This window comes from Armigeres subalbatus, chromosome 1 (assembly GCF_024139115.2).
Source record: "Armigeres subalbatus isolate Guangzhou_Male chromosome 1, GZ_Asu_2, whole genome shotgun sequence".
Classification (NCBI taxonomy): Eukaryota; Metazoa; Arthropoda; class Insecta; order Diptera; family Culicidae; genus Armigeres; species Armigeres subalbatus.
In genome coordinates, this window is record NC_085139.1 from 176,052,134 (window position 1) to 176,078,575 (window position 26,442).

Sequence of the window (26,442 nt, forward strand, 5' to 3'; positions counted from 1 at the left end):
GGTTTCTTCGACCGTCAGCAGATCGTACTCGTTACTCACGACTATGTCAATTCCATGATGTTGTTTATCTCCTTCATTGCCACCGATCCGATGATCAGCTGATGCTGCCGTACTGTTGACGATTGTCTGAGTGTTTGTGTTCGGACTCTTCGCGCGAGGTGGATGGAGATTGCCTTCATCTAGGTTATAATCCGGATCTAGTCCGCGTTTATGCCTAGACTTAGTGTTGCTCCGGAGTGTCCTGTGCGCCATTTCATGGGCCGCATTTGATTCACGGCGGCGTACGGGTGCTTCCTGCGACTTCAGGATGTCGTTCCGCGATTGTTCACTCTTGATAAAAGGGAAAAAAATCGATTGAACCAGACCACGATAGAATTGATGTTTACTTGGCAAAGCAGTGTTGCCGAAAAATAACAATCATTTTAATGTGATAGTATTACTGCGTTGGGGCCCTCCTTAGCCGTGCGGTAAGACGCGCGGCTACAAAGCAAGACCATGCTGAGGATGGCTGGGTTCGATTCCCGGTGCCGGTCTAGGCAATTTTCGGATTGGAAATTGTCTCGACTTCCCTGGGCATAAAAGTATCATCGTGTTAGCCTCATGATATTACGAATGCAAAAATGGTAACCTGGCTAAGAAACCTCGCAGTTAATAACTGTGGAAGTGCTTAATGAACACTAAGCTGCGAGGCGGCTCTGTCCCAGTGTAGGGATGTAATGCCAATAAGAAGAAGAAGACTGCGTTTGATCCGACTTTATCGACCTCTAGGCAGCGCAAGTAATCATAATTGTAATTCCACAATTAGCGGCACAAAAGTTCTAAGCAATAAAATAAATAGTTCTCGGCATTTCGGTAATCCAGAAATACAATACGATAGATCTCACAATTCGACAGACTTTCTATGTGTCCACTTAAACCAACATCCATACGACTATTGGAAGATTCAAATACCATGTGTTTGATATTGACGGATCGCTTATTGTAATTTGATTCTAAAATTAAATTGAGGAAAATCGTGATTTTCGCGAAAGTGTAGATATAAATTCGCAATTTTCGCGACAATGTTTGACAGAACCGCGATTTTCGCGACTGGAGAGATAAATCCACGACAAATCCGTGAAATTCGCGAAAAACGCGAAATTCGCAAAATCCGCGACTGTTGTAACAGCCCTGGAACAATGTTAAACATACATAGCTGGAACAAAGTTAATTGCCTATATTATGGATAAGAATCCGTCGTTTGTAGCGTATTGGATTTGTATCAATAATGAAGGCAATTACCTTTGATGAACAGCCTAGCGGTAAGATGCGCGGCAATGAAGCAAGACCATGCTGAGAGTGGCTGAGTTCGATTCCTGGTGCCGGTGGAAATTTTCGTTTTGGAAATTGTCTCGACTTCCCTGGGCATAAAAGTATCATCGTAATAGCATCATGATATACGAATGCAAAAAGGTCACATGGTTACTGCTGCTTAGTGTTCATTTAGCCCTTCCACAGTTTAATAACAGTGGAAGTGCTAAATGAACAGTACCCGAGCAGAGTCCGCTATCAAAATATTATCAAAATGATAACAAATTGAGTTTTTGATATCATGACTATAACATATAACTTCCTAAATTTATATTTATGACCGCACTCCTAGGGAAATGGAACCACTGTGGGCTGGTAGCGATGAATGCCGTTCAAAATAGTGACTTTAGTGACCAACGATGACAAAAAAGTGACCAAATAGTGACTTTTGTATGGAGTTTTTAACCTTGTATAGAGCTACGAGTTACATTAGCATTGTTACGGTATAATTCGTAGATTGCAAACTAGTGTTTTATTTTTGAAATCCTTATCTAGAGTAGGCAAGAAAAGGCAAAAATAACAAAGGCATGTAAATTACTGCTACTGGTCACGCCCATCTTCACCGTAAGGAGGGAGAGGGTGGAAGCAAGAGGCCAGCGACTGCGACACTCTCATAAGTACCACGGAGTTGGATATTGAGGATGGTATTCGTTGGATCAGCCAGAAGCTAGCAATGTGGCCATGGTACCACTTATTAGGTAACACACCACGAGAAGGTATCTATCCGGCGTCACGAGAAACGGGTAGTGTGTTACAAGTTGTTACCCGAAATTATGTTAATAATATTTTTTTACACGGTTGGTATTCTTTAATTTCCCGGTTAACCTGATTTTCCACAGTTTTTTCAATACCACCCGAATTTTCTTTGATTTTTTTGTGAATTTTTTCATGGGGTCAACTCATAGTTTTATCAACGCTAAAGGTCGTAATCAACTAAAAACCACCTGTGTAAAAAAAGAACCGGGTGTACAACATTTGAACCGTTTGTTTGAGAAACTGCATATGTAACATTTTTGGCCAAAATGAGATTTTTATATATTCTGAATCCTCGTCCAAAAATACGTATTCTGGCAAAAAACACGAAAAAAAAATTTTTGTTCAGGAATGTATGACATTTTTTTCGTTTGTTTGAGAAGCTACATATGTCCACGTACTTTGAAGAGCAATTGTGGAGTACTTCTTACACTTTTTGCACTAAAAGTGTCCCAGGGTGTTGAGTTTAGCCAAAAATTATTGATCTGTATCGAAGAAATCGAAAGATTCGATGCAAATTTGTTCAAAAACAGTTTTTTGTTGTTTTCTCGAAATAGTGTAAAATGGGCTTATGCAGTTTCTCAAACAAATGATTCATTTGTTGTTTAATATGAGCTCGAAGTTTTCTGTATAACAGTAAAATGATGATATAAAATGATCTAATTGGTTCCCAGGCGGAGAACTATTTGGACTCACAAAGCTTATAAATCTTTGGTAGGACCATTTGTTTGAAAAATATAAAGTAATGAAAATAATGAAGAAATTTTAAAAAAATACGATTAAATAGCAACTTAAAATGAAGTTTTTGAGATTTTGAACTCGACGTAGCATTCTGAGGAACATTCTAAATATCCATTAGTAGTCTCTTAGTAGAAATCTAGAAATTCTAATAAGCTGTAATTTCTAAATGGCAGATTTTAGTATTAAAGATATTAAGTTAATAAAAAATTGGTGGTCGAATAATCTCGAGTTGAAAAAATCTTTTAAATCTAATTATATTTTTGTTTTATTTCAGATTTAAAAAAATCCGACTAATTCATTTACCTCCACAGTAGTAGGTATCTATTCGTAATTGTTAATAAACAGAATCTTTTTATATATTTTTTTAAATCTCACCGGAGTTAGGAGCGTTAAGTACAGTATAAATTAACACCCTCGTCAGAAAAAATGAGCGCAGCGTCGTGTCATTTTGTTTTTCTTTGTGAAGAAGCCATTAATCAAGCATTTTTTCCTTTACGACTTCCTGCATATAATCCGCAACTCATTTTTGCAAATCCTGTTTTTACGCACGGTCAAAACCGAGGTCAAAGCGCCATCGAGCTTGGCTTGTGCCAGAATTACTTCTGACATAAACTTGCTCTACAATTTCTTTCAACCCCCCTCTCCCTATCTTATCCCGAAAGGTCACAAAGCGGATTTAACAACCATTTAACAATCATAATATACTTTCTGCCATCGACGCCCTTATCGCTTATTTTTCTTCCTGAAATTGAGAAACAACAAACATCATTGTCATGAGATGAAACTGAAGTTGTTCACTATCTTTGTCATTGGAGGGTACGCTCACCAACAGACGAGGTATTGATTCCCAAACTCCTCAATTCTGTACTCTATACTCGAGGTCAGCCTTTTGCATTTCAAGAAATTGCACTCGGGGAGAAAGAGATCATAGTTGACATGAATCTGAAATAAACACACTTGGAACTGCATTTTCCCAAATTTTATACCTACACGGAAGAAATAAACTACCCAATAGTGAGTTTAATTCACCCAACCTCGAACATCCGTACGGGAAGCCAAAATTGAGTAAGTAGGGTCGAAGTAGTTTGCCTTTACTCCCATGTTAAAAAAGTACCCAACGGAAAATTTATTTACCCAAATGTAAGTTTAATTCACTCAATCTCGACCTCAAGTAATAAAATTCAACATTGGCTTCCCGTATTGAACTGGCGTCGTTGGATTGTTTGGCTCTTTTGTTTTTGACAACAAAAGAAAGAGTGGATGAAAGAGAAGAGAAAAAATAACTCAAAAGTAAGTTTAAAAATACTCAATTTTGGGTACTTTTTTTCTTCCGTGTATATTGCTATTAGATTTACATTTGGTTTGGTTAATAATAATATTAGGTACTATTTTTTACGGTGTCAGGCCATTAGTCCGAAGGTCATTTTCCCTTCTTCCTTTTTCCTTCTTCCTTCTTCCTTCATTCTTTTTCCTTCTTCCTTCTTCCTTCTTCCCTCCTCCTTCGTCCTTCTTCCTTATTTCTTCTTCCTTCTTCCTCCTTCCTTTTTCCTTCTTCCTTCTTCCTCATTTCTTCTTCCTTCTTTCTTCTTCTATGTTCCTTCTTCCTTCTTCTTATTTCCTTCTTTCTTCTGCCTTCTTCCTTCTTCTTTCTTCCTTCTTCCTTCTACCTTCTTCCTTCTTCCTTCTTCTTACTTCCTACTTCCTATTTCCTTCTTCCTTCTTCCTTCTTCTTACTTCCTACTTCCTTCTTCCTTCTTCCTTCTTCCTTCTTCCTTCTATCTTCTTTCTTATTCCTTCTTCCTTCTTTCTTCTTCTCTCTTCCTTGTTCCTTCTTCCTTCTTCCTTATTCCTTCTTCCGTCTTCCTTCTTCCTTCTTCCTTATTCCTCTTCCTTCATCCTTCTTCCTTCTTTCTTCCTCCTTCTTCCTCTTCTTTCTTCTCCATTCTACTTCTTCCTCACTTCGCACTACTCACTTCTCACTCCCTAGTTCTCATTCGGCCTAATGGCCATTCGGCCTAATGACCGTTCGGCCTAATTGCCATTCGGCCTAATGATCGTTCGGCCTAATGACCATTCGGCCTAATGGCCTTCGGCCTCGCGAAGTTTTTGTATGGGTGCCTAACCAGGAACCAAGTGTCCCCAGTGTCCCCATATTGAGTTAACAACCTAAAATTTAAATATACTAAGATTGTGGTAATGTCGACATTTTTATCAATACAGACCATTTTGTATCTGTTTGGCTTTGTGCTGTGAAAAAATTATAGCATTTGGTTAATGTTATGAGAAGTTCTTCAAATTTTGCGAGGCCACTAAAAGGATTTTTAGGAGAATCTTTTTATATTTTGTTTTTCAAATCTCGCCGGAGATAGGAGCGTTAAGTACAGTATAAGTTAACACCTCGTTAGAAAAATGAGCGCAGCGTCGTGTCATTTTGTTTAGTTTTTCTTTGTGAAGAAGCCATTAATCAAGCATTTTTTCCTTTACGACTTCCTGCATATGATCCGCAACTCATTTTTGCAAATCCTGTTTTTACGCACGGTCAAAACCGAGGTCAAAGCGCCATCGAGCTTGGCTTGTGCCAGAATTACTTCTGACATAAACTTGCTCTACAATTTCTTTCAACCCCCCTCTCCCTATCTTATCCCGAAAGGTCACAAAGCGGATTTAACAACCATTTAACAATCATAATGTACTTTCTGCCATCGACGCCCTTATCGCTCATTTTTCTTCCTGAAATTGAGAAACAACAAACATCATCGTCATGTGATGAAACTGGAGCTGTTCACTATCTTTGTCACCGGAGGGTACGCTCACCAACAGACGAGGTATTGATTCCCAAACTCCTCAATTCTGTACTCTATACTCGAGGTCAGCCTTTTGCATTTCAAGAAATTGCACTCGGGGAGAAAGAGATCATAGTTGACATGAATCTGAAATAAACACACTTGGAACTGCATTTTCCCAAATTTTATACCTATATTGCTATTAGATTTACATTTGGTTTGGTTAATAATCATATTAGGTACTATTTTTTACGGTGTCAGGCCATTAGGCCGAAGGTCATTAGGCCGAATGATCATTAGGCCGAATGGCCATTAGGCCGAATTAGTAAAAAAAAGCGAAAAGTGAAAAATGAGAAGTTCTTTCTTCACCTTACCTCTTCTTCCTACTCCCTTCTTGCATCTTCCTTCATCTATCTGTCTTCTTCCTTCTTCCTCCTCCTTCTTTTTTCTTCCTTCCTCCTTTTTCCTTCTTCCTTCTTTCCTCTTCTTTCTTCCTTCTTCCTCCTCCCATCTAACTTCTTCCTTTTTCCTTCTTCCTGCTCCAATCTTACTTCATCCTTTTCCCTTCTTCCTTCTTCCTTTTTCCTTCTTCCTTCTTCCTTCATCCTTTTTCCTTCTTCCTTCTTCCTTCTTCCCTCCTCCTTCGTCCTTCTTCCTTATTTCTTCTTCCTTCTTCCTCCTTCCTTCTTCCTTCTTCCTCATTTCTTCTTCCTTCTTTCTTCTTCTATGTTCCTTCTTCCTTCTTCTTATTTCCTTCTTTCTTCTGCCTTCTTCCTTCTTCTTTCTTCCTTCTTCCTTCTACCTTCTTCCTTCTTCCTTCTTCCTTCTTCCTTCTTCCTTCTTCCTTCTTCCTTCTTTCTTCTTTCTTATTCCTTCTTCCTTCTTTCTTCTTCTCTCTTCCTTGTTCCTTCTTCCTTATTCCTTCTTCCGTCTTCCTTCTTCCTTATTCCTCTTCCTTCATCCTTCTTCTTTCTTTCTTTCTTCCTCCTTCTTCCGTCTTCCTTCTTCCTTATTCCTCTTCCTTCATCCTTCTTCTTTCTTTCTTTCTTCCTCCTTCTTCCTCTTCTTTCTTCTCCATTATACTTCTTCCTCACTTCGCACTACTCACTTCTCATTCCCTAGTTCTCATTCGGCCTAATGGCCATTCGGCCTAATGACCGTTCGGCCTAATGGCCATTCGGCCTAATGGCCTTCGGCCTAATGACCTAGCATCATTTTTTACAATAGGCAATGCAAAAATAGTGACTTTAGTGACCATTTTCCGAAAAATAGTGACATTAGTGACTTTTGGGTGCAAATAGTGACTTTTTAGCGACTTGACTCAAAATAGTGATCAAGTCACTAAAAAGTGACTCGCTACCAGGCCTGAATTTTTTCGCGAAGTTTTTGTATGGGTGCCTAACCAGGAACCAAGTGTCCCCAGTGTCCCCATATTGAGTTAACAACCTAAAATCTAAATATACTAAGATTGTGGTAATGTCGACATTTTTATCAATACAGACCATTTTGTATCTGTTTGGCTTTGTGCTGTGAAAAAATTATAGCATTTGGTTAATGTTATGAGAAGTTCTTCAAATTTTGCGAGGCCACAAAAGGATTTTTAGAAGGATCCAAAACACAACCGTCCTTAATTAATATAAAAAAAAAATCACTATAAAATGATCTTTAGTTCTTGGTAAAACAAGGGGGATCAAGTCTCTCAAGGGCTCAATGTCTCCTCACCTTAAGTAAAATCAAATTATGCTTCTTTCGAAGGCACAATCTGTGTATTAAAATGTATACTATGCTAAAAAAACCATCTTACCCCGTGACCCATTTAGCCTCATCTTACCCTACTTATGAAAATTAAATAATTTATAAAAAAAATGTCACAAAACTTATCACATTATTACATCAATATGTGTACAAATAGCAATATCTGCAATCATTTTGTTGTAATTTCTCTGTTCCGTATGAAGAAACGAAAATTATATATTTGTTTCCTTTCACCAAATAATGTGATGTGTCTGACAGACAGTACCTCTATATTCATCAATTTGGATAAAATCCACGGCATTAGGCAATGCGCGGAATTAGGGTAGATCACGGTATTTATTTTGCGATTGGATATTGTGCCGGTTATTTACTTACATGAACTATCTACCAGATCTCGTAGAGGTTCTCCCGTATGTACATCCTTCCAGGTCATTGACTGCAATTGCATAAACAAATATTTTATTTATAGTTAGCAATATTGTATAGAACGTCAAACAATTTTACATATAACATTCTGATACGAATAGACCAAATTAAAGAAAACGCCAATCATTACTAGACTAGACTAGACCACATTCGCACGAATATCGTTCAGTTCAATCAAAGTTAATTGTCTATATTCCGGGGATTAAACCACCTGACTTGGACATTAATTTACAATGTTGTGAAAACCCATATGTGAATATGTACATTATGTCCCATCGAAGTGGTTACCCCCAATACATTTTTCAAATCAATATCTTCCACATAATGTACATATTTACATATGAGTTTTCACAACATTGTAAACGAATATCGTTGTTATTATAAAGACTTACAGCACTAGCATCCTGAAAAAGTAATTTAATTTGAATATTTGGACTTGATGTGCCATTACTTCAAAAGTTAACTCCAATTACTACTAAAGTTTGATAAGATCTGATCAATATTTGCTATTGATTGGCTTATTCATCAATGAAGAGTTAATAGTTTATGTTAAGCTACATACCGGATCAATAGCAACACTCAGTTGACTGTTCAAACGGTTAAACAGCGGCGAAGCATCGTTCACTGCATGGTCTGTCGTGTGTGGTGGTGGTGGTGACCTGCCCCGGTTCCGTCGAAGAGCAGTGCTCCGGTAGCTATAATCCGGTGCCACATAGCCACCCATTGGTGGGCGAGCATTTCTCGTATAGTGACTGCTTCCCAGGGCATCATTGCCTATCTGATACCGCCCGTAGTCGGATCCTCTGGAATAAGCATTTCTCGCCGAAGCGCGTAGTTCATTCGTGCGATAGCCGGCAAACCGTGATGAGTTAGTGCTGGTTGCGACCGGTGCGTTTGTATTTGTGGTGTTATGCGACGTTATCGTACCATGATTTCGACCGTAGAATGTAGATCCAAAACTAGAACCGGTCCCGTGATGATTTGTGTCTAGGGTGCTGTCATCATGGCTGTATGAAGACTCCTGTGAAAAGCGTGAAAAAAGTGCAGTGGTGGTCAAAAATAAATTTCCGTCATGAGAAGATTTTAGAAAAGTTTAATTCTGGTATTGAAACAATGAGGTAATTAAAGGTAATTGGTCATTTTTGTTTCCTCGTGTTTTTGTCTGTCCGTATACATTTTGAGAGTGAAATACTTGTAGTTTAGTATTTTTCTCCAAATAACCAAATACTATTAGAATGTTATGGCGATGAATGATAAGCATAAAAAATAAAAAACAATAAAGTTCTAAAAGTTTAATTCCAAACAAACATTAAAAGAGAATTTTCAAACTTTCAATATGTTGAAAAATCCACCAAAAAGATAAACAGAGCTTTCAAATGCATTAGCTAACAATGAGATAATCTCTGTTGACTAATTTTAAAGTTTGTTCTAACGTGATTCGTCTTACAACATAAAACCATTGATGGTACCTACATTTAACTTACCTCATCATCATCAGCAACGTCCGGATACACTATCGGCTCATGTTCTCCAGGGAAAAACTTACACAACTGGTTCATCTGCTCAACCACATGCTGCATGGACGGTCTATTCCCCGGCTCTTGATTCCAACAGCTAATCATCAAATGTTCAATAGGCTTCGGACATCCATCGATTAACGGTGGCCGACTGCCCTGGTGAACTTTCCACATAATTGCGTACGGGTTTTCCATGCTCTTGAAAGGTTGCTCTCGGGCTATCACTTCCCACAGAATAATTCCCCAGCTGAAAACGTCGCATTTTTCTGTGTACGTCGAGCCTTCGAACACCTCCGGGGCCATCCAAGCGGCACTACCCTTGTTGTTGGTCATCCTGGTGGACTTGTCGGTTACGGTACCGAAGTCGCAAATTTTGAGAACTGTTCCGTTTCTGACTAACAGTAAGTTTGGTGGTTTCAGGTCTCGATGAATCATAGCTTTCGGGGTCATGTCGTGTAGATATGCCACGCCCTAGAATAAATGAAAATTGAAACGATTTTTGATTACCAAGGTGAATACCAAAAGCATCATTTGCTTTTTACATTTCTTTCTACTAAATCGTATAAAGTTTCGTACGACTAATTTACAATTCCGGATCATAATACACTTAAGTCGGTTGTTACGCGGAAAATACGTTCCGCGTAAAAAAAAACAACGTAGAAAACACGTAATTCCAAAAAGTCGCGTAAAAACGACTTCATTGAAAATCGTTTTTCTGCGGACTTTTTTTTTTAAATCAGCGTAAAAAACACGTAAATCCCGCAGTACGCGTAAAAATACAGCGGAAATCTCAAAATCCGGTGTCCCTGGTTCCATAACTTACCTAATAAAAAGACCAAGTTTTCTACATTTAAACAAATTACAATGAGTGTCATGTCCACGGTCCACGGCGAGTCAGCTGAAATCAAAGGTCACAAAAATGAAAGAAAGCATCGTCGACTTGCAAGTATCGCTTAATCAAAGCAATCAAAGTTTTTGTGCAATGCATTTATTTGGTCCATCTTCCACACCACAACGAAATACTTTTTTTTTAGAGTTGACCAGTTGTAGTCTTAATAGACTGTTATCAAGGCTGGGCTCTACATGTGATACACAATACTAGCAGACGACTCAAGCTATGTTGCTCACTAGATCACTGCGGCCGGGGGTTGTATTGTGATCATACCGTATTTTCCTTCCCACAGTCAGTCAGCTTCTACAGTCAGTCAGTTATAAAGCGAACAAATAATAGAAGCTCAGCACGTACATAGATGTTTTTTAAGTAGTTAATACTAAGGACATACCTGTGGTAATTGTACCATGGTACAAGAGGACAAGAAAATTATTCCAAGACTATCTTTGATAAAGACAATAATTGGTATGGTACTCATTTTAAGATTCTTGTACCATGGTACTTATACCACCAGTGTGGCATTAGTATACCTAACATATAAAGTTGTTTCTTGTAATTCATTGTTTCTTGTAGCCGACATTCAATACCTAATAGCAGTCGATGTTGACAACGAGTGGTACTGTCCAAGTAATTCTTTTGAATGAAGATTTTTGTTTTACAATAAACTAATTCAAGTACTAGTGCAATAAATGAACACATTAATCTAAGAGCTAATCTCGCTTAACTTTTCCTAAGTAACCTAAGTAACATTTTTTCCATTAATAAATTTGAATAGCGCAATCAACAGAACAACATGAAAGCTTTTGATTGCAGTATTCAAATTATTTCATGATAAAAATGTTACTTACGTCCTTTTGAAAAGTTAAGCGAGAAATATTATATATTAACAATATAGCCCACACGGACAGATAAATCAACCCAAACTTTGAGTTCAATATACGCACTATTGAGAATATCGCAGAAAAAATTTACCCAAATTTGGGTAGTTTTCCCTTTCTTTCCCATGATTGCTATCAAAACTAGAGCAAGATGCAAACACCTCACCGAGGTTGCTCAGCCCAATAACCCAAATTTACGTAAATTCAATATTCTCTATTTTGGGTTGACCAAGGTCCGCTTTGGATAAATTAAACTCAGCTTTGGGTAAATTGTTTACATGGAATTAAAGGCAATCTACCTAGTGCCATAAAAGTCATTTTACTCAAATTTGGGTTATTGGCCCAAACCACGGTTTTGAGTGCAAACAACCCACTTTTGGGTAGTTTTGGTTTTCAGTGCACTCTTGCTGAAAACAGGCGAACGCGACAAAAGCGCTCCAACGGATGGCGGTCGAAATATCAAATCACAGCCACGCTTGCAGGCGCATCATTGCTTCTATTGGCACTCTAATGTTGCATGAATAAGAAGAAACAGAAAGATGATATCGAAAAAAAAAATGCACGGGGAAGCATACGTAGAAAATTTTGAAACTCTTTTAAAAAATTCTAGGAGCAATTTAATTAAAATCGGTTTGCAGTACGGGGTCGGAAATTTCTTATTATTTCCTATTCTTTCTTTACAATATTAATATAATCAAATGGCAAACTCGATGTGTTCGTCGGGATCTGTTGTGGCATACATACATTTTTAACTCCATCTTCGCCCTAACGTTGCGCAAGAGTGCTTCCGGATCTGGACTTACCAGTTCTTGGATGTTATCAAGTGGGAGTAAGGTCTCAAGATCTTACCAGGCCCTCGTATCGAAGGTTTCTATCATTCCTTTCCGGGGCGAGGCATACATCTGGCACAAAGACCACCAGCACAGATAATCTCTGAAACAAGCAAGTAGTTGACAATATTTGGAACGACATCATATTGTCAGGGGTTCCAAGGGCACCTACCTATGCTCTTCCAGGGAAACTCGTTATTGACTTAGGTATTGCACGCTTACTACATTTGTTCCTTTTTACAAGTGGGTACAACCCAAAACCGGAGGAGCTGTTCCCACTAACCCGTTCTTGATGATTGAGGATTTTAATGTCTACCATCACAACAGCTCAATTGTGTTTACGAGGGAATAGTGACATTTTAATAACAATTAAAAATCATAGTCAACTTGATCATTTTTACCGAAATAGTCCGACTTTTCAGCACCAGGCTGCGCTGCTATCAATAAAAATTGTTCACCAGTGGCATGTATATGATATTAAAGAGTGGACTAATTTGTACTTGAAAATCTTTGCTATGAGCTTCCCTTGTTTTTTGCAGTTGAGAACAGATGTCGTCGAGTTAATAGTATCCTATAAGTTTGTTACAATCATATCTAAACTTTCATTAGTCCAATAATGTTCACGAAATTTCTGTCCAGTTGTCTGCAATTTCGATTGTTATGGTCAAGTTCTCTTCAATTTTCATGATATCCAATACTCCTTGGGTGATTAAGTTATTAGTCGTATAGAGAATAATGCGACCGGGAGTCGTATTGTTATCAAAACGATATATTTCCCTTCCCAAAGTCAGTCAGCTTTTTTCTACAGTCAGTCAGTTATAAACCGAACAAATAATGGAAGCTCAGCCCGTACATAAATATTTTCCAAGTAGTTAATAAAGCTGAATTTGTGTTTTCTTGTAGCCAACGTTCAATACATAATAGCCGTCGATGTTGACAACGGGTGGTACTGATGCCTTGTCCAAGTAACACTTTTGAATGAAGATGTTTGTTTCGCAATAAATTAATTCAAGTACTGCAATGCAATAAATCAAAATATTAATCTAAGAGCTTCCCTTATTTTGATGCAGTTGAGAACTCTCGGAACCTGTTACAAATTGGTCAGTAAGTCTTACGGTCCCCAAAATGTATCTTTAATATAGATTTTATTTTCATCGAAAGATTGAGACACGGAGCAACTGTATCGCGCTAATAACACACGAAAGTTCGGTAGCGGTATGGTAATGAACCTAGGAGCACGCGGGCAGGCCATGCGGCTTCCGGCTCCGAATCTGCAGGAAATCCAGGAGGAGATCGGCCGGCTACGTATTTCGACCACAACTGCGTGGTCGTCTTCAGTGTCTCGTACTTGACTCGACTTCGAGTTGTGGTTGAAATACGTATCTGCAAAGATATCGAAAATTAATTGGTGGAATTAAATGGAGAGTACTTAATTCGTCTTAGACGGTTGAGTACATTCCACTAAAAGAGCTTTATATATTTTTCTCAAGGAAAATGTGTTTCCATCATTATGTCTAGTGTCTCATATCCATTAGAGGTAAAAGACCCGTCCTCTTTTTTAAGAGTTCCTAGGCCATTTGAATGGTCTTTAGAAAGGATTTTTTGAAGTCTTGCTGTTATTGGAACAGTTTCTATGTTTTCACATAAATGCCTCCAGTGTACCCTCTTTGACCGTCTTATTTCTCTATTGTAGGCATTGAGAGATTCTTTATATTGATCCCACATTTGCGTACGTTTTGCTCGATTGAAAAGCTTTCTAGCTTGTTTGCGAAGTTTTTGTAGTTTGTTGTTCCACCAGGGTACATTTCTATTACTAGATCGTTCCTTAGCGATGCAACTATCATTAAAGCTTTGATGGATTAGTTCTGATAGTTGTTCGGTGCTTTTTTCAAATTCTTGAATAGGTTACCATACAAAAATGTTACGGAGTGGTGGGAAATTACAAATCTTTGGTGTTGTGTAGTCGTTTGGGGTCGTCCGTTAATAAGTCACGTGAAACTGAGTTTTTTTTTCCGAATAAATCTCTCTTTTCCACGCAATATCACCATGCCACTCATATAAGTAAACGTAACTAACAGTTCACTGACGAACACGGTTTCCTTCTACCATGTCACGAACCGATTTTTTTCAATAGTTCGTTTATTTGAAAGGCTCATTTGACGTGAAGCGTTACGGAGCCGTAGTTATGTTTTTTATACAAGTTTTATCTTGATTCATAAACATATTTTCTGCTTTGAGGAACCGAAAGACTCGTGTTTTTTTCTCCATTTAATTTGATGATTTTTAATATTTTAGTTAATTTTCCTTTCGTTCGCACTCACTAGTTCGGCATTTTTATTCTTTGACCAAGATCGTCACAGCCGAGTACGTCAGCGCTCAAAGAAGATGCCGTGAACATACGTCAAATTAGTCGATATTTCATCTTAAGAACTTTAACAGAGATTTTCACAGTCAATATCGGTGAAATAATTTAAGAGTGTTGGTCACCGGTAGTCGAAAATATAATGAATAGCGTCAGGCAAAAACCTTCACCAAACCAATGCAAGAATAAGGGCCTATCGAAAAAGGTTAACAGAGAGTTGCTGAGTGATAAATTGAAAAAAAATCCATTTTATGTTAATCGAGATGAACCAGCATTGGGCTAAAAATCTCGTTAATAAAGACATATTATATCAGGCATCCTAATGAACTTCGCTTTGACCTGAATATACAATAATAAGACAATTATTTTACACCAGGATATAAACACTATTTTCAAAATTGAGTATTTATGATAGTGTAAAGATTGAAAATGTAGTTAAAAGTAGTGCACTCAGGGCACGACGCATACGTTATTGTGATAAACACTGGTTGAGACATGAGACGTATTCCAATCTTTCCGGAAAAAAAAATAAAAATTTGAAAACAGACAACGTTCCAATAGAACGTAGAATAAAAAACGACAGAAATATTTCTCTTCAACATTGCTGAGCTTCTTGGGCCATCATCACCTTTCAAAATTGTTAACGTAAAAAAAAGGCAATATAGAACTTTTCAGTGTAAAAAAACTCACTTCTAGGGGGATCGATCGTCTGACCACGTACTTAAAAACCGATCCGGGTCATACTTGGGTGTGACTAATATAAAAATAGGAAAGCCCATTACCATTTAATTTGCTTCTAAAACTGAATATGTGATACGAATGGAATTGATTCAGTTCTATATTTGTGCCGGTTTGTCCCTCAAACTTCAATAACTGAAACTCCAGATCGTAACCTGGGAGGGAGATCCAGATACTACACACGAAATAACAATAAAATTAAACGTCATGACGCAAGAAAATTATCGACGAGCAAAATATACCAAAGCAAGCGTCACACGGACTTACCAATTTTTGTTTTGCGTGTCATCGATGTTTTCGTTGATTTCATTGAAGCCGGTGCGTGACTTTCTCAAGTTTCATATAACGCTCCGAGTGCGGGAATTTTAAATATGAAGTGTCTCGTGAAACTCTCTCTCCCGGAGTATTGAATTAAGAAGTGTCCGGAATATAATCGTTTTTCGCTTCCCTATGGAGGGAATCACAAAATACGGCGGATTAATTCAGTATAAATAGAATACGAATCTCTTGTCAGCATCTATCTCGACTCATTTCAAAGTCATTTATATAAAATTTAATAATTTTGTCGATATTTTTTCACACTAATTTATTCCTAATAATGATATAAATTTCAATGAATCGTTATCTAAATTCTCGTAAAGTATGATATCAATGCAATGATATATTTTGGTAAATAATTTCATAAATGATCACCACTACACCTTTATCCCTTTTTGTTCATCGAATCATCGGTATTTTGGCGTTTGTTTATCTCCGTTATCGACATTAGCTTTTCGATTATGAAGGGGTAGCCTTGTCGTCATGAAGAACCATTTCACAAGGACATTGCCGGTAATTGATGTTTTGGGTAAGGAAAATAATTCACCTACATATTGATTATATTTAAATGAAAATTATATGGGATAGAATGTTAATGCAATTTAGCTATTACCAATCAAAACTACATTGTGGTCTAATGATTAAGAAGAGGTTCTCTGAGCAAAGGTTCTACAGTATTCTTTCTTCCAGGTTCGATAAACGATTAAGCAAATAAATAAATAAATAAAAATCTGCATAAAATATAACTATCGATGTTCCTCTGAAGAACCTTAAATTAAAGTTTTTATCAAAAATTCTGACATATCGATAAAGTATAACGGTGAAAAATCATATCGTTTTAACCGTTTAAACGGTATCGATATTTTGGAAAAGATCCTTTGCAATTTTTGAGTAATTTAAAATTCTTCAAGAAACGACATCTATCGCTATCGATGATTTAAAGAAAACTTTTAAAATTGGATATGAAGAATTTTGAAGAAACTTAAAGAAATGGTTGGCAAGTATTGATTATTCATGTTGAAAAATGTGTTTTTGTTTTCTTTTGCATTTCGAAGTAGCTTATTTCATAACGGGTGGGAAAAGATGGAAGTTGCAAAGCGAGATCTCTCTTCCATTCTTTCACCATATATGCCAGATTCGGACGACGAACACTTTACAGATTTTTTCAAATCGTCAAAATCCGACTATTCACGATTAAAAAATTTACTGTAGCTGCGGATTGGGTTGACTTTGAAGAACGTGAAACAAGCGATGCAGATAATGAATTAATAAGCGATAAGCAAAGGGAATCATTGCAAGAAGATGTATCCTAGACGTCTCCTTTTCTCTTTACAATGGACACCATTTTCAAACGAGTTTCACAGTTCGATTGTATTAGGCATTTTTTTTTGTTCAACAACCGTCGTTTCAAATATAGATTGATAATGTTCAATATAATTTTCTGCTTTTTATAGTTTTCAAGCAAATGATCAGTATCGATACTCCCCATTTATTAAACATTTTCAGCTAGGTCTGCGGTGACGTTTCATGACAACTAAAGCACAGAGAACAGACATGGAGGCTCGAACAAAATTTCTTGCAAAACATGTGTAAACAAACAAACCGAACCTCAACGCCATCGACGTCGACATTGCAACTCACAATCTCATTTTGACAACACGATGGCGCTGGTATGCTCTTGCATGCATACCGACTAAGGTGGCTCAAAAAACACTTTTTCAAATTTTTTGATGGGCCGCCCTCTTATTCGGTTCTATTTGATGCCCTGATGCTCTGGACAAAATTTCAGCCAAATCGGTCAACGTTTGGGCGGTGCTAAACTCGTTGAAAGTTTATATGCAAAAATGTATGCAGAAACATCCAAAAACAGTGATTTGCAGTTGGACGGCACAATTTACGATCAAGAACCATGATACTCATTCAGTTCTTGTAGAATTAAGTACAGAATATTATGCTGAAAACCGCGAGAAGATTAGAGTTTATTAGGCAAAGATATTAGCATTTTACTGGAGTGTTGTAGGGGTGAATTTATTTCTTTTCAAAGGTAAAAGAAACGAAATTTGCTCAAACCCCACTTCAGAGAAATGCTAATAACTTAGCCGGGCAAACTCTAATCTTCTCGCGGTTTTCTGCATAACATTCTGTAATTAATTCTTCAATATCTGAATGAGTATCATAATTCCTCATCGTAAGCTGTGCCGTCCAACTGCAATTCACTGTTTTTGGATGTTTCTGCACACATTTTTCCATATAAACTTCCAACGAGTTTAGCACCGCCCAAACGTTTTGAAATTTTGTCCAGAGCATCAGGGCATCAAATAGAACCGAATAAGAGGGCGGCCCATCAAAAAAATTGAAAAAAGTTTTTCCCATACTAATTTGAGCCACCCTAATACCGACACTAGCGCACAGTGGCATTTTTTTATGACGCTAGCGCTGATTCTGCACGGGATAACGGCGACATTCCAAAGTTATTTCAAAATGAACAGTAAAAAGTTATCACAACATAGCGAGTGCAGCTTCAACGTCTGTTCTCTGTGACTAAAGTTAGGTCTGCACTGACATTCATATTTTTTGAATCTGAATCTCCCTCCCAGCTGCGTACAATCTATGGTGGGGTGCAGATGGCGGACGGTACGTGGAGGAGGCGAATGAACCACGAGTTGCATCAGCTGTTGGGACAACCATCCATTGTTCACACCGCGAAAATCGGAAGACTGCGGTGGGCCGGGCACGTCGCCAGAATGTCGGACAGTAATCCGGTAAAAATGGTTCTCGACAACGATCCGACGGGAACAAGAAGGCGAGGTGCACAGCGGGCAAGGTGGATCGATCAGGTGGAGGACAATCTGCGCACTACGAAGGGACTGCGTGGTTGGCGAAGTGCAGCCATGGACCGAGTTGAATGGAGAAGACTTTTATGTATTGCACAGGCCACTCCGGCCTTAGTCTGGTAATAATAATAAATACATCCAAGTAACACTTAAATTTAGGATATTATTCTGATAGTGCTTATACAAGTTATCTTTATCTTTTATCTATATACATAAAAATGAATTTCTGTCCGTTTGAACCTTATAGACTCCGAAACTACTGAACCGATCGGCGTGAAAATTTGTATGCAGAGGTTTTTGGGGCTGGGGAAGGTTCTTAAGATGGTTCGAGACCCCTCCCTTCTTTGGAAAGGGGGGCTCCCATACAAATGAAATAGAAATTTCTGCATAACTCGAGAACTAAGCAGAGTATAAACCAATTTTAGCCAAAACGAAGTTCGTCGGGTCAGCTAGTGTTATAATAAATCGAAATACTTATCCAAAAGCTTCCCTTATTTTGATGCGGTTAAAGAAGTAGTTTTGAGAATTGTACCTATCTTTATGTCTTCTACCAATTTCAGTGATGTCTGGTATTACAAGTTTTAATAGTCAAACAGTAAGTTTACTTCTTATTTTGTCGAAAGATGTCATTTTGTTTTAACTTGTTTAATTCACCTATCACATTGTCTTTCTTAGTTTTTTTGTGTTCTCTACTTAATTCAGTTTAAGTCGATACTCAATGTAGATTATGTTGCGTTCCTTTTATTTGTCTAATACTAGTCTCCCAGGGTCGTTTCCGCATAGAGAAGTTCGAAAAAGCATCGCTTTTTATTAGCGAAGATAATGAAATTTGCCCTACCGTTTCTAATCGTCTTAAATCCTTACAAGCAAGTGTAAAATAACTATTATTAAATACAGGGCCGGATTTAGCCGGATGGGGGCCCCGCGGCCGACAGCTTTGGGGGGGGGGGGGGCAAAATGCACAAAAAAGATTGGTTTTGGTACATAAGACTTGTGGGAGGCCGGGGGGCTTATATCCGGCCCTGATTATATATGTCGTGGTCAGCTATAGGATTCACTTTTCGGTGACAAAATAAAGCTTCATCACGCCTATTCCCCATCTGTTAAAAAAAATTATCGAGAATGAAGCCATTATTAGATTATTTATATACCATAGTTGTCTTGTGTGGTATTTTATATTATGACTCTTTAATTTGAGACATAACAAAATAAGAGATGGGTCACGCTCTTAGTTTTGGAAAAACTTCTACTCAGTGAATCCTATTAATGGCAATTTCCTATTAATATGGATAAAGTTGATTACATTTTCTCTATATATACCTATCTAGCTAGATTTAGGCGTAGCTACGACTCATCATCATCAGAGAACACATCAGAAAAGTATTGCAAAAGAAAGAAGGAGACCTCACTTCATTATTACTAAGGAAAGAGGCCTACCTCACTGCATTACTATTCCAAGCTCCAAGACACGATGTCCGTTGGTTCACATGCACTTCCGTAAAATCAGTGCGTCAATGCCAAATTGTGACGCGGCATTGAACAAAAATAGTCAACATGTGATCAGACATCATGCACGCGTACAAAAAAGGATGAGATTGAGCAACGACTGGTACGCGCACATAAAATTTAGCGCACGCGAGTCTTAGTAGTATTTTCTTGAAAATCCACTTTTGTATTGACTAGGCTCGTAATTGCTTTTCGAATATTTCGTCCAGTACTTCAGTTTTACTAAATCGTTATTATTACTAGTTTTTGCCTTTCGCGTATACTAAGTATACGTAAAGGCTATACTGCCGTCGGACGCATAAATGTCACATGTTACAAACGAGAAAAATGAGAAAAACGCATTTGAAGTTTCAAAATGCATTCATCCTATTATCGCAAAATTTTGCTTTTTTATTGACTTTAACCCAATAAACTATAGAAGAATATTCATATTCGTTGGGCCGGACTCAAACATTGCCAAAAACAACTATTTTTCCCACGTTTTTCAATCAAAACCCGAATGTGACACTTATGCCGCGAAATTCACTGGCCAGGCGAAAAATGTACGCATATTTGTCACACCGTGAACTGAGAGATAGTTGTTGTTAATTTGTTTTTACATTTTGCCAGCGACGATTGTATTTCTTTGGTGTGATTTTTCGCTGTCGGTAGAAGTGGAACCGGAAATGGAATATCCAATACAGACAATCCAATGGGGCGGAATCGGAAGAGGACTTCCTCGGGTACGATTTAAAAAATGACACAGGTGATCGTTTTGCGGAGCCGGCAAACGTTCCATTACCGGTCCCAGAGGTTGACCAACCGGTTCAGCAGTGGCGTAGTTTCCTTGCCCGGGACAAGGACATACACAACATCCTCAACGTCCAAAGGAATCACGACTGTCTTATCGAGATGATGGTGACAAAGTTCTACCAGATGAAACAGTTTTTTCGGTGGATTTGCAAAAAGTTCTCAATTATTTATATATTATATTCTAGGTCATACGGCTTCCACGGTTGGATTGGTTCAAGAGCATTAACGTAAAGGCTGCTGGTCTTTAATGAGAGCTTTGCGCCTGTTGGCCCCTACATACGAGCATTCCCATTGTCTGCGTGCATTTGGTCCGAGTCAGTTAAGGGTCGTACAGCCAACGAAATCCTTAGCTGTTTTTTCAAAGTTATTATGAAGTACGCTGACCTGAAGACAATTATCTTCTGGTTGGATAATTGTTGTTCGCAAAATAAGAACTGTAATTTAATCCATCACATTACCCTACTGATAGACAGTAATGAAATTCAGGTCGAGCGCATACTGTTGGAGAACTTTCAATCGGATACGCTAATGGCCGATGACTCTTTCCATGCGGCGTTTGATTCCAAAATGCGCTATGAACATGTCGTCAGTTCAAGTCTGTGGTTGGCAATGCAAAGAACAATGTTGACGTACTTGATATGTAAGCAACTGACTTCTTCAATGCTCACCGTTTTGGAGTATACGATAAACCACTGCAAGCCACGCCCGTGTGTGGATTCCATGCAAAAAGTGGTGTTTGAAAAAGGCCGTTATAAACTTGGATACGCAAACAATATCAACAGTAAAGACCTTAAATACTGCAAGTTGTTTTCCAAGAAGCAATTTAAGTTAGTTGTAAAGAATTCATCCTCTTTTGATACAAATGTACGTTGGCAAAATGCTCCTCAAGGAATTGAAGAAGAAAAGAAAACTTCTCTAATTAAAGTGGTTCAACCTGTTGTTACCGAAGAGGAAAAATCGTTGTTCATTGATCTTGTGATGAAGCAAGAAGCTTCTTTGTACTCGTTTCATACTTCGAATAAATTTTATCGCCATAACATGTCACAACATAAATAGGGTTCCTTTTTATCACTTTTTTTTACAGGCCTTGAAGATTTCAATTATATCGCAGTTGCATACCATCTTTTCCCAAGAGGCCGTTCACGTTATACTTGGAGAGGTTCTAGATAATATAATACCTCTCCTCTTCTTTCATGGACAACCGTCCATATAAATTCTGAAAGGAGGGAATGACCTTGCATGCTTACCAGCCACCCTTCTAAACTATCCACGTGGATTGTAGATGACCCTGAAAGCATGGTATATTTTATGGACTGTCCCCAGGACACATCAAGCAGTGCTATGTGTCTTTTTGTGTGATTGTTATATCTTTTTTTTTTAGTGTGACAAATATGCGTCCATTTATCCCGGTGTGACAAGTATGCATCCATTTGTTCGAATGTGACAAATTGACTTCAGATTTTTTCGAGTTTTCTAGAATAAAACCTCTGTTTTGACAAAATATTTCGAAAATACGTATCAAATTATGACGTTAGACATCAAAACCTCAAAAATGTTAAAATGTAACATGTGACATTTATGCGTCCAACGGCAGTATAGGATCACTCCAAAACCGAACTTTTGATAGAAGGCTCGGAGACCCATAGTGTTATATACCAATCGACTCAGCTTGACGAATTGAGGTGATGTCTGTATGTACGTATGTATGTGTGTGTACAAAAAAATGTGAGACACACTTTTTTGTACTAAGCCATATCCGATTTGCTTGCATTCGACGCGGAATCCTGCCTAATTTTTCGCTATTGAAAATTGGTCCAATCGGCCATTGCGTTTGGGAGTTATTAAAAAAACATTGATTTTTTCCCCATTTTCCCCCCCTTGGAAATTTTTTTTCAAAATCGAAAAAAAATTTTTTTCGATGAATTCAAAAAAAAATAAAAATAAATGTAAATAAATGTGAATTGATAGAAATAGCTGAATCTATCCCCCTAAAGTGCAATTTTGACCTCTCTTATGTGCTTTTTTTGTTACTCTTATGTGTTTTCTTGTTTTATAATACACGAGAAAGGCACCATCACCGCTAGGTGGATTAATATGTTTTTTTTTATTATTATTATTACTAGTGCTATATTTAACTGGGGCCCTTCTTAGCCTAGCGGTAGATGCGCGGCTATTAAGCAAGACCATGCTTAGGGGGCTGGGTTCGATTCCCGCTGCCGGTCTGGGCAATTTTCGGTTTGGAAATTGTCTCTACTTCCCTGGGCATAAAAGTATCATCGTGTTAGCCTCGTGATATACGAATGCAAAAAAGGTAACTTGACTTAGAACCTCGCAGTTAATAACTGCTCTTCCCCAGTTGAATGAACACTGAGTAGCGAGGTAGCAATGTCCCAGTGGGGTGGGATGTAATGTCAATAAGAAGAAGAAGCTATATGTAACGTTAATGACTAGTGCAGTGGTCCCCAGCATGCTTACTATAAAAGGCTGCACAGAAGTTTTGAGCTGTTAAGGCGGGCCGCAGAATATTTGCTACATTCGGTTTTTTGTTACTGCATATTACAGAATACTGAATATTTGAACAAAATATTTTATTCCTGTGAATCTTTTTCGAATAAAATATGTACTTGTAAGAACATTTCATTCTTCAGAATTTATCGCCGTAGCTGACTTTTAGTCTATAGTACCGTTTTGCAGTAGAGGACTTGACAAAAGAATTTTTTTTTTTCGAGATTTGACCAGTTGTAGTCTTAATAGACTGGTATCTCGACTGGGCTCTCCATGTGATACACAATACTAGCAGACGACTCAAGCTATGTTGCTCACTAGGTCACTGCGGTCTGGGTTCGTATTGTGATCATACCGATACATTTCCCTTCCCGCAGTCTGTCAGTTTAAAAACAAATAATAATAATAATGAAAGCTCATTACGCGCATGAATGTTTTCCGAATAATTAACATGTAAAGTTGATTTAATGTTTTCTTGGAGCCGACATTCAATACCGAATAGTAGTCTATGTTGACAACGGGTGGTACTGATGCCATCTCCAAGTAAAGGCCGTTCTACAGCGATTAACGCAACGGCGCATCTTGACAGTAATTCTGTATTCTCTGTAAAAACGCGTCACCGCGTCCACCACCGCAGCCGAGCCATAACACTTTGATGTAATGTGATGGGATCATACTAGTGGACTTTGTTTCAACATGGAATAATTTAAATGGTATCGTAAATATACAATAAATTAATTTAAGTACTATTGCAATAAATCGACATATTTATCTGAGAGCTTCCATTATTTTGGCGGTTGATCAAGATTATGGCGTCATATCCTTTACAGTACTGTCTAATATCATAAATTTCAGTAGTCAAATGGTCATGTTCTATTCCGCTCTTCAAAATTCAAGTCTTTAAAGTCTGGTCCAAGATTCAGTTATCAATGGTATGGTAATGCTTCATTGCGTCTATTTCCTAGCTAAATGAATGAATTTTACGATTATGAAGCATTGATTTATATGAATAACATCATTAAAAACATGTACTACTCGTTGGATAGTCATTTCTATTATTGTGAGTTGTATAATTAATGTAAAACACTACTTGTCTTCTATATTTTAGATCTGTTATTGTCATTGTGTTGTTGTCGGTTGTCTGTCTGTTATGTTTCAACATAATGGTCTTTTATAACTTTGTCTTATTAGTGTTTTAGTCATTGTTAGATACAGTATATATAAAACTACAAAAGAATGGTTGAGTATTGCCTTACAAATCCTATGTCCTTCTTCTATCTATCAATATCTGATTCCTCCTTTTATCAATCTCTTTTTCTCTTTTATAATCTCAACCTCCACTTTTTCCTTCTGTCTCTCTTCTATCTCAGATTTTCAATTTAATATTTTTCTATCCAATAGTACAGTAAACTTCTACCTTGGCTGCTCTAAACCATTCCTGAAAAAAAAAAAAAAAAAAAAAATTCTGTTTAATTACTGAATCTAAAATGTTCAATATTATTATTTCATTTTGTGATCAATCTATTTTTTTAATCCTACGTTTTTCTTGGCTGATTTCTTGTTTGCTATGACATTACTATTTTGAATTTTTCAACCTGATGTAAATCCTGATAAGTCTAAATAGTTCTCCACTCCCAATTGAAAACATTCTGAAAATTGAATGTCTCTAAAATACAAAGTAGACTTCTCAATTTCAATCTATATTACAACCTATCCTATCCTACCTATGGCCACGCGTTGGCTTCGCTACTTCCAGTTGACGAGAAATTGATTAATTTCCCGACTCCTTGGAGAGTGCTAATGAGCCCTAGCGGATCCTCCATGTAAAGAGCTATACCTGATAAGTATGCCGGGACATACGATCAGGGGCTCAGTCTGCAAAGCAGCCGATCCACTGTGAATCGTTAGAGGCGCACTGAAGTGCTCCAAATGTGATATGATACACAGATGAATATTATCTTCAGTACCGTCAACCCCCGTGATCTTGGCTAGGGAATTCGACGCACTTTGAAATTATGTTAAAACTCAATCAAATAAACGCCTTATTTTTTTTTAATATAATGACAGTGCAAAAGAACTTAGCACGTTATAAAACAACAAGTTAATTAATTTTACAAAGCAGCTTTTCATTTATTTTTGTTCAGTTGTTCTGCAAGTTATATGCTACGTGGCATATAAGAGTTTTGTTAGTTTCATGTACCCAATTCATCAATTTTGAATCTATAAACTGAGACGGATACAAGGAACGCAACCTCTATATGAACATTTTTAGAACAACGTTGAAGCTACCAATATGCAAATGCTTCTTGACCAGCAGATATATCTCAAAAATATGAGCTGTCCGTCTATATACATTTTTTCAATAAACTTTTGACGTAGGTAAACTGAAGCTTATATAAGAAAGGCAGGCATATTTTTGTTTGATTTTCTATTCAGGGTTGCCTGACTAGTGTTATGCAATAACAATAGAGTAATTTATTAAAAATGTGTTAATTTTTTTGGCCTGTTAGAATTTTGTACAGTGAAAGTAAATTGAATTGTATGATACTAATTTATTATGTAATATTATTTTCTCGCGAGAATCTCAAACCAGCAAAGAAAAAACTGCATAATTACCAAATACCGTGTAAAAACGCGTGAAAAAAACGCATCAAAATCGAAGACAGTATAAGGCATACTACCATGGGTTGGACACTTAGTGAAATAATCCAATGTTGATTAATATTCTAAGTAGTAGAGTTTTAGTTAACATAAAATGAATACATATAGCTTTTCCTAAGAGTATTATTGAGGTTTCTATGCACTGCATTTTATATTCGTCTGATAAGGTTAATTAGGAACATCAAAATGAATTGTGAGCCTAAATTGACGCAGAACATTTTGGGTTGAAAAATGCGTTCGAATGTTGCAATGTTCAGCATAAAAGCTAAAGCTTACTCATAATGCTCGGCTGTTTGTAGGCAAAGGTCGAAAATTCTCACAAGTCATTTTGCAAGCAAAAAATGATCATTCGATCCTTAGCATTGTGGCTAAGAAAGCGAAAAATTGGCGCATTATGAGTATGACCTCCATATATTTGATTCGGATAAGTTAATTCTTCATCGATAATATGCTTTTTATGCCATATATGCAAAGAAGAAGAGCAAATAAAGCCATCTAGCTTGATTCTTTGATATATTTTTGGCGAAAACAAGTTTTATGAATAATTTGATATGAAAGTGCGCCAAGTTTGGACCTGCGTCAATTATGGTACTTCCACGGTAGTGTATTCTCAGAAAATATTCGCGGGCCGCAGGAAATGGCTTGAAGGGCCGCATGCGGCCCGCGGAGGATCACTGGACTAGTGTTTCATGATCGGTTAGTTTTAAATCACAATTCGTAATGCTAGTGACAGAATTGAAGTAGCAGTAAACTGCCGTTATATGCATAACTGTCCCATGTATATAGGAAATCCCAGCAAAC

At 37.5% G+C, this 26,442-nt stretch overlaps 1 protein-coding gene across 2 annotated transcripts in view; it reads right to left on the reverse strand.

Moving 5' to 3' along the window:
* LOC134205550 (mitogen-activated protein kinase kinase kinase 7) overlaps positions 1-26,442 on the reverse strand; it is a 102,583-nt gene that overhangs the window by 74,885 nt on the left and 1,256 nt on the right. For both annotated transcript variants that reach the window (XM_062680875.1, XM_062680876.1), the window contains 3 exons: positions 9,293-9,796; positions 8,371-8,829; positions 7,758-7,818 (listed from right to left, as the gene is read on the reverse strand). In XM_062680875.1, the coding sequence (XP_062536859.1) occupies positions 7,758-7,818; positions 8,371-8,829; positions 9,293-9,796 (1,024 nt within the window). The remainder of the gene's footprint in view (positions 1-7,757; positions 7,819-8,370; positions 8,830-9,292; positions 9,797-26,442) is intronic.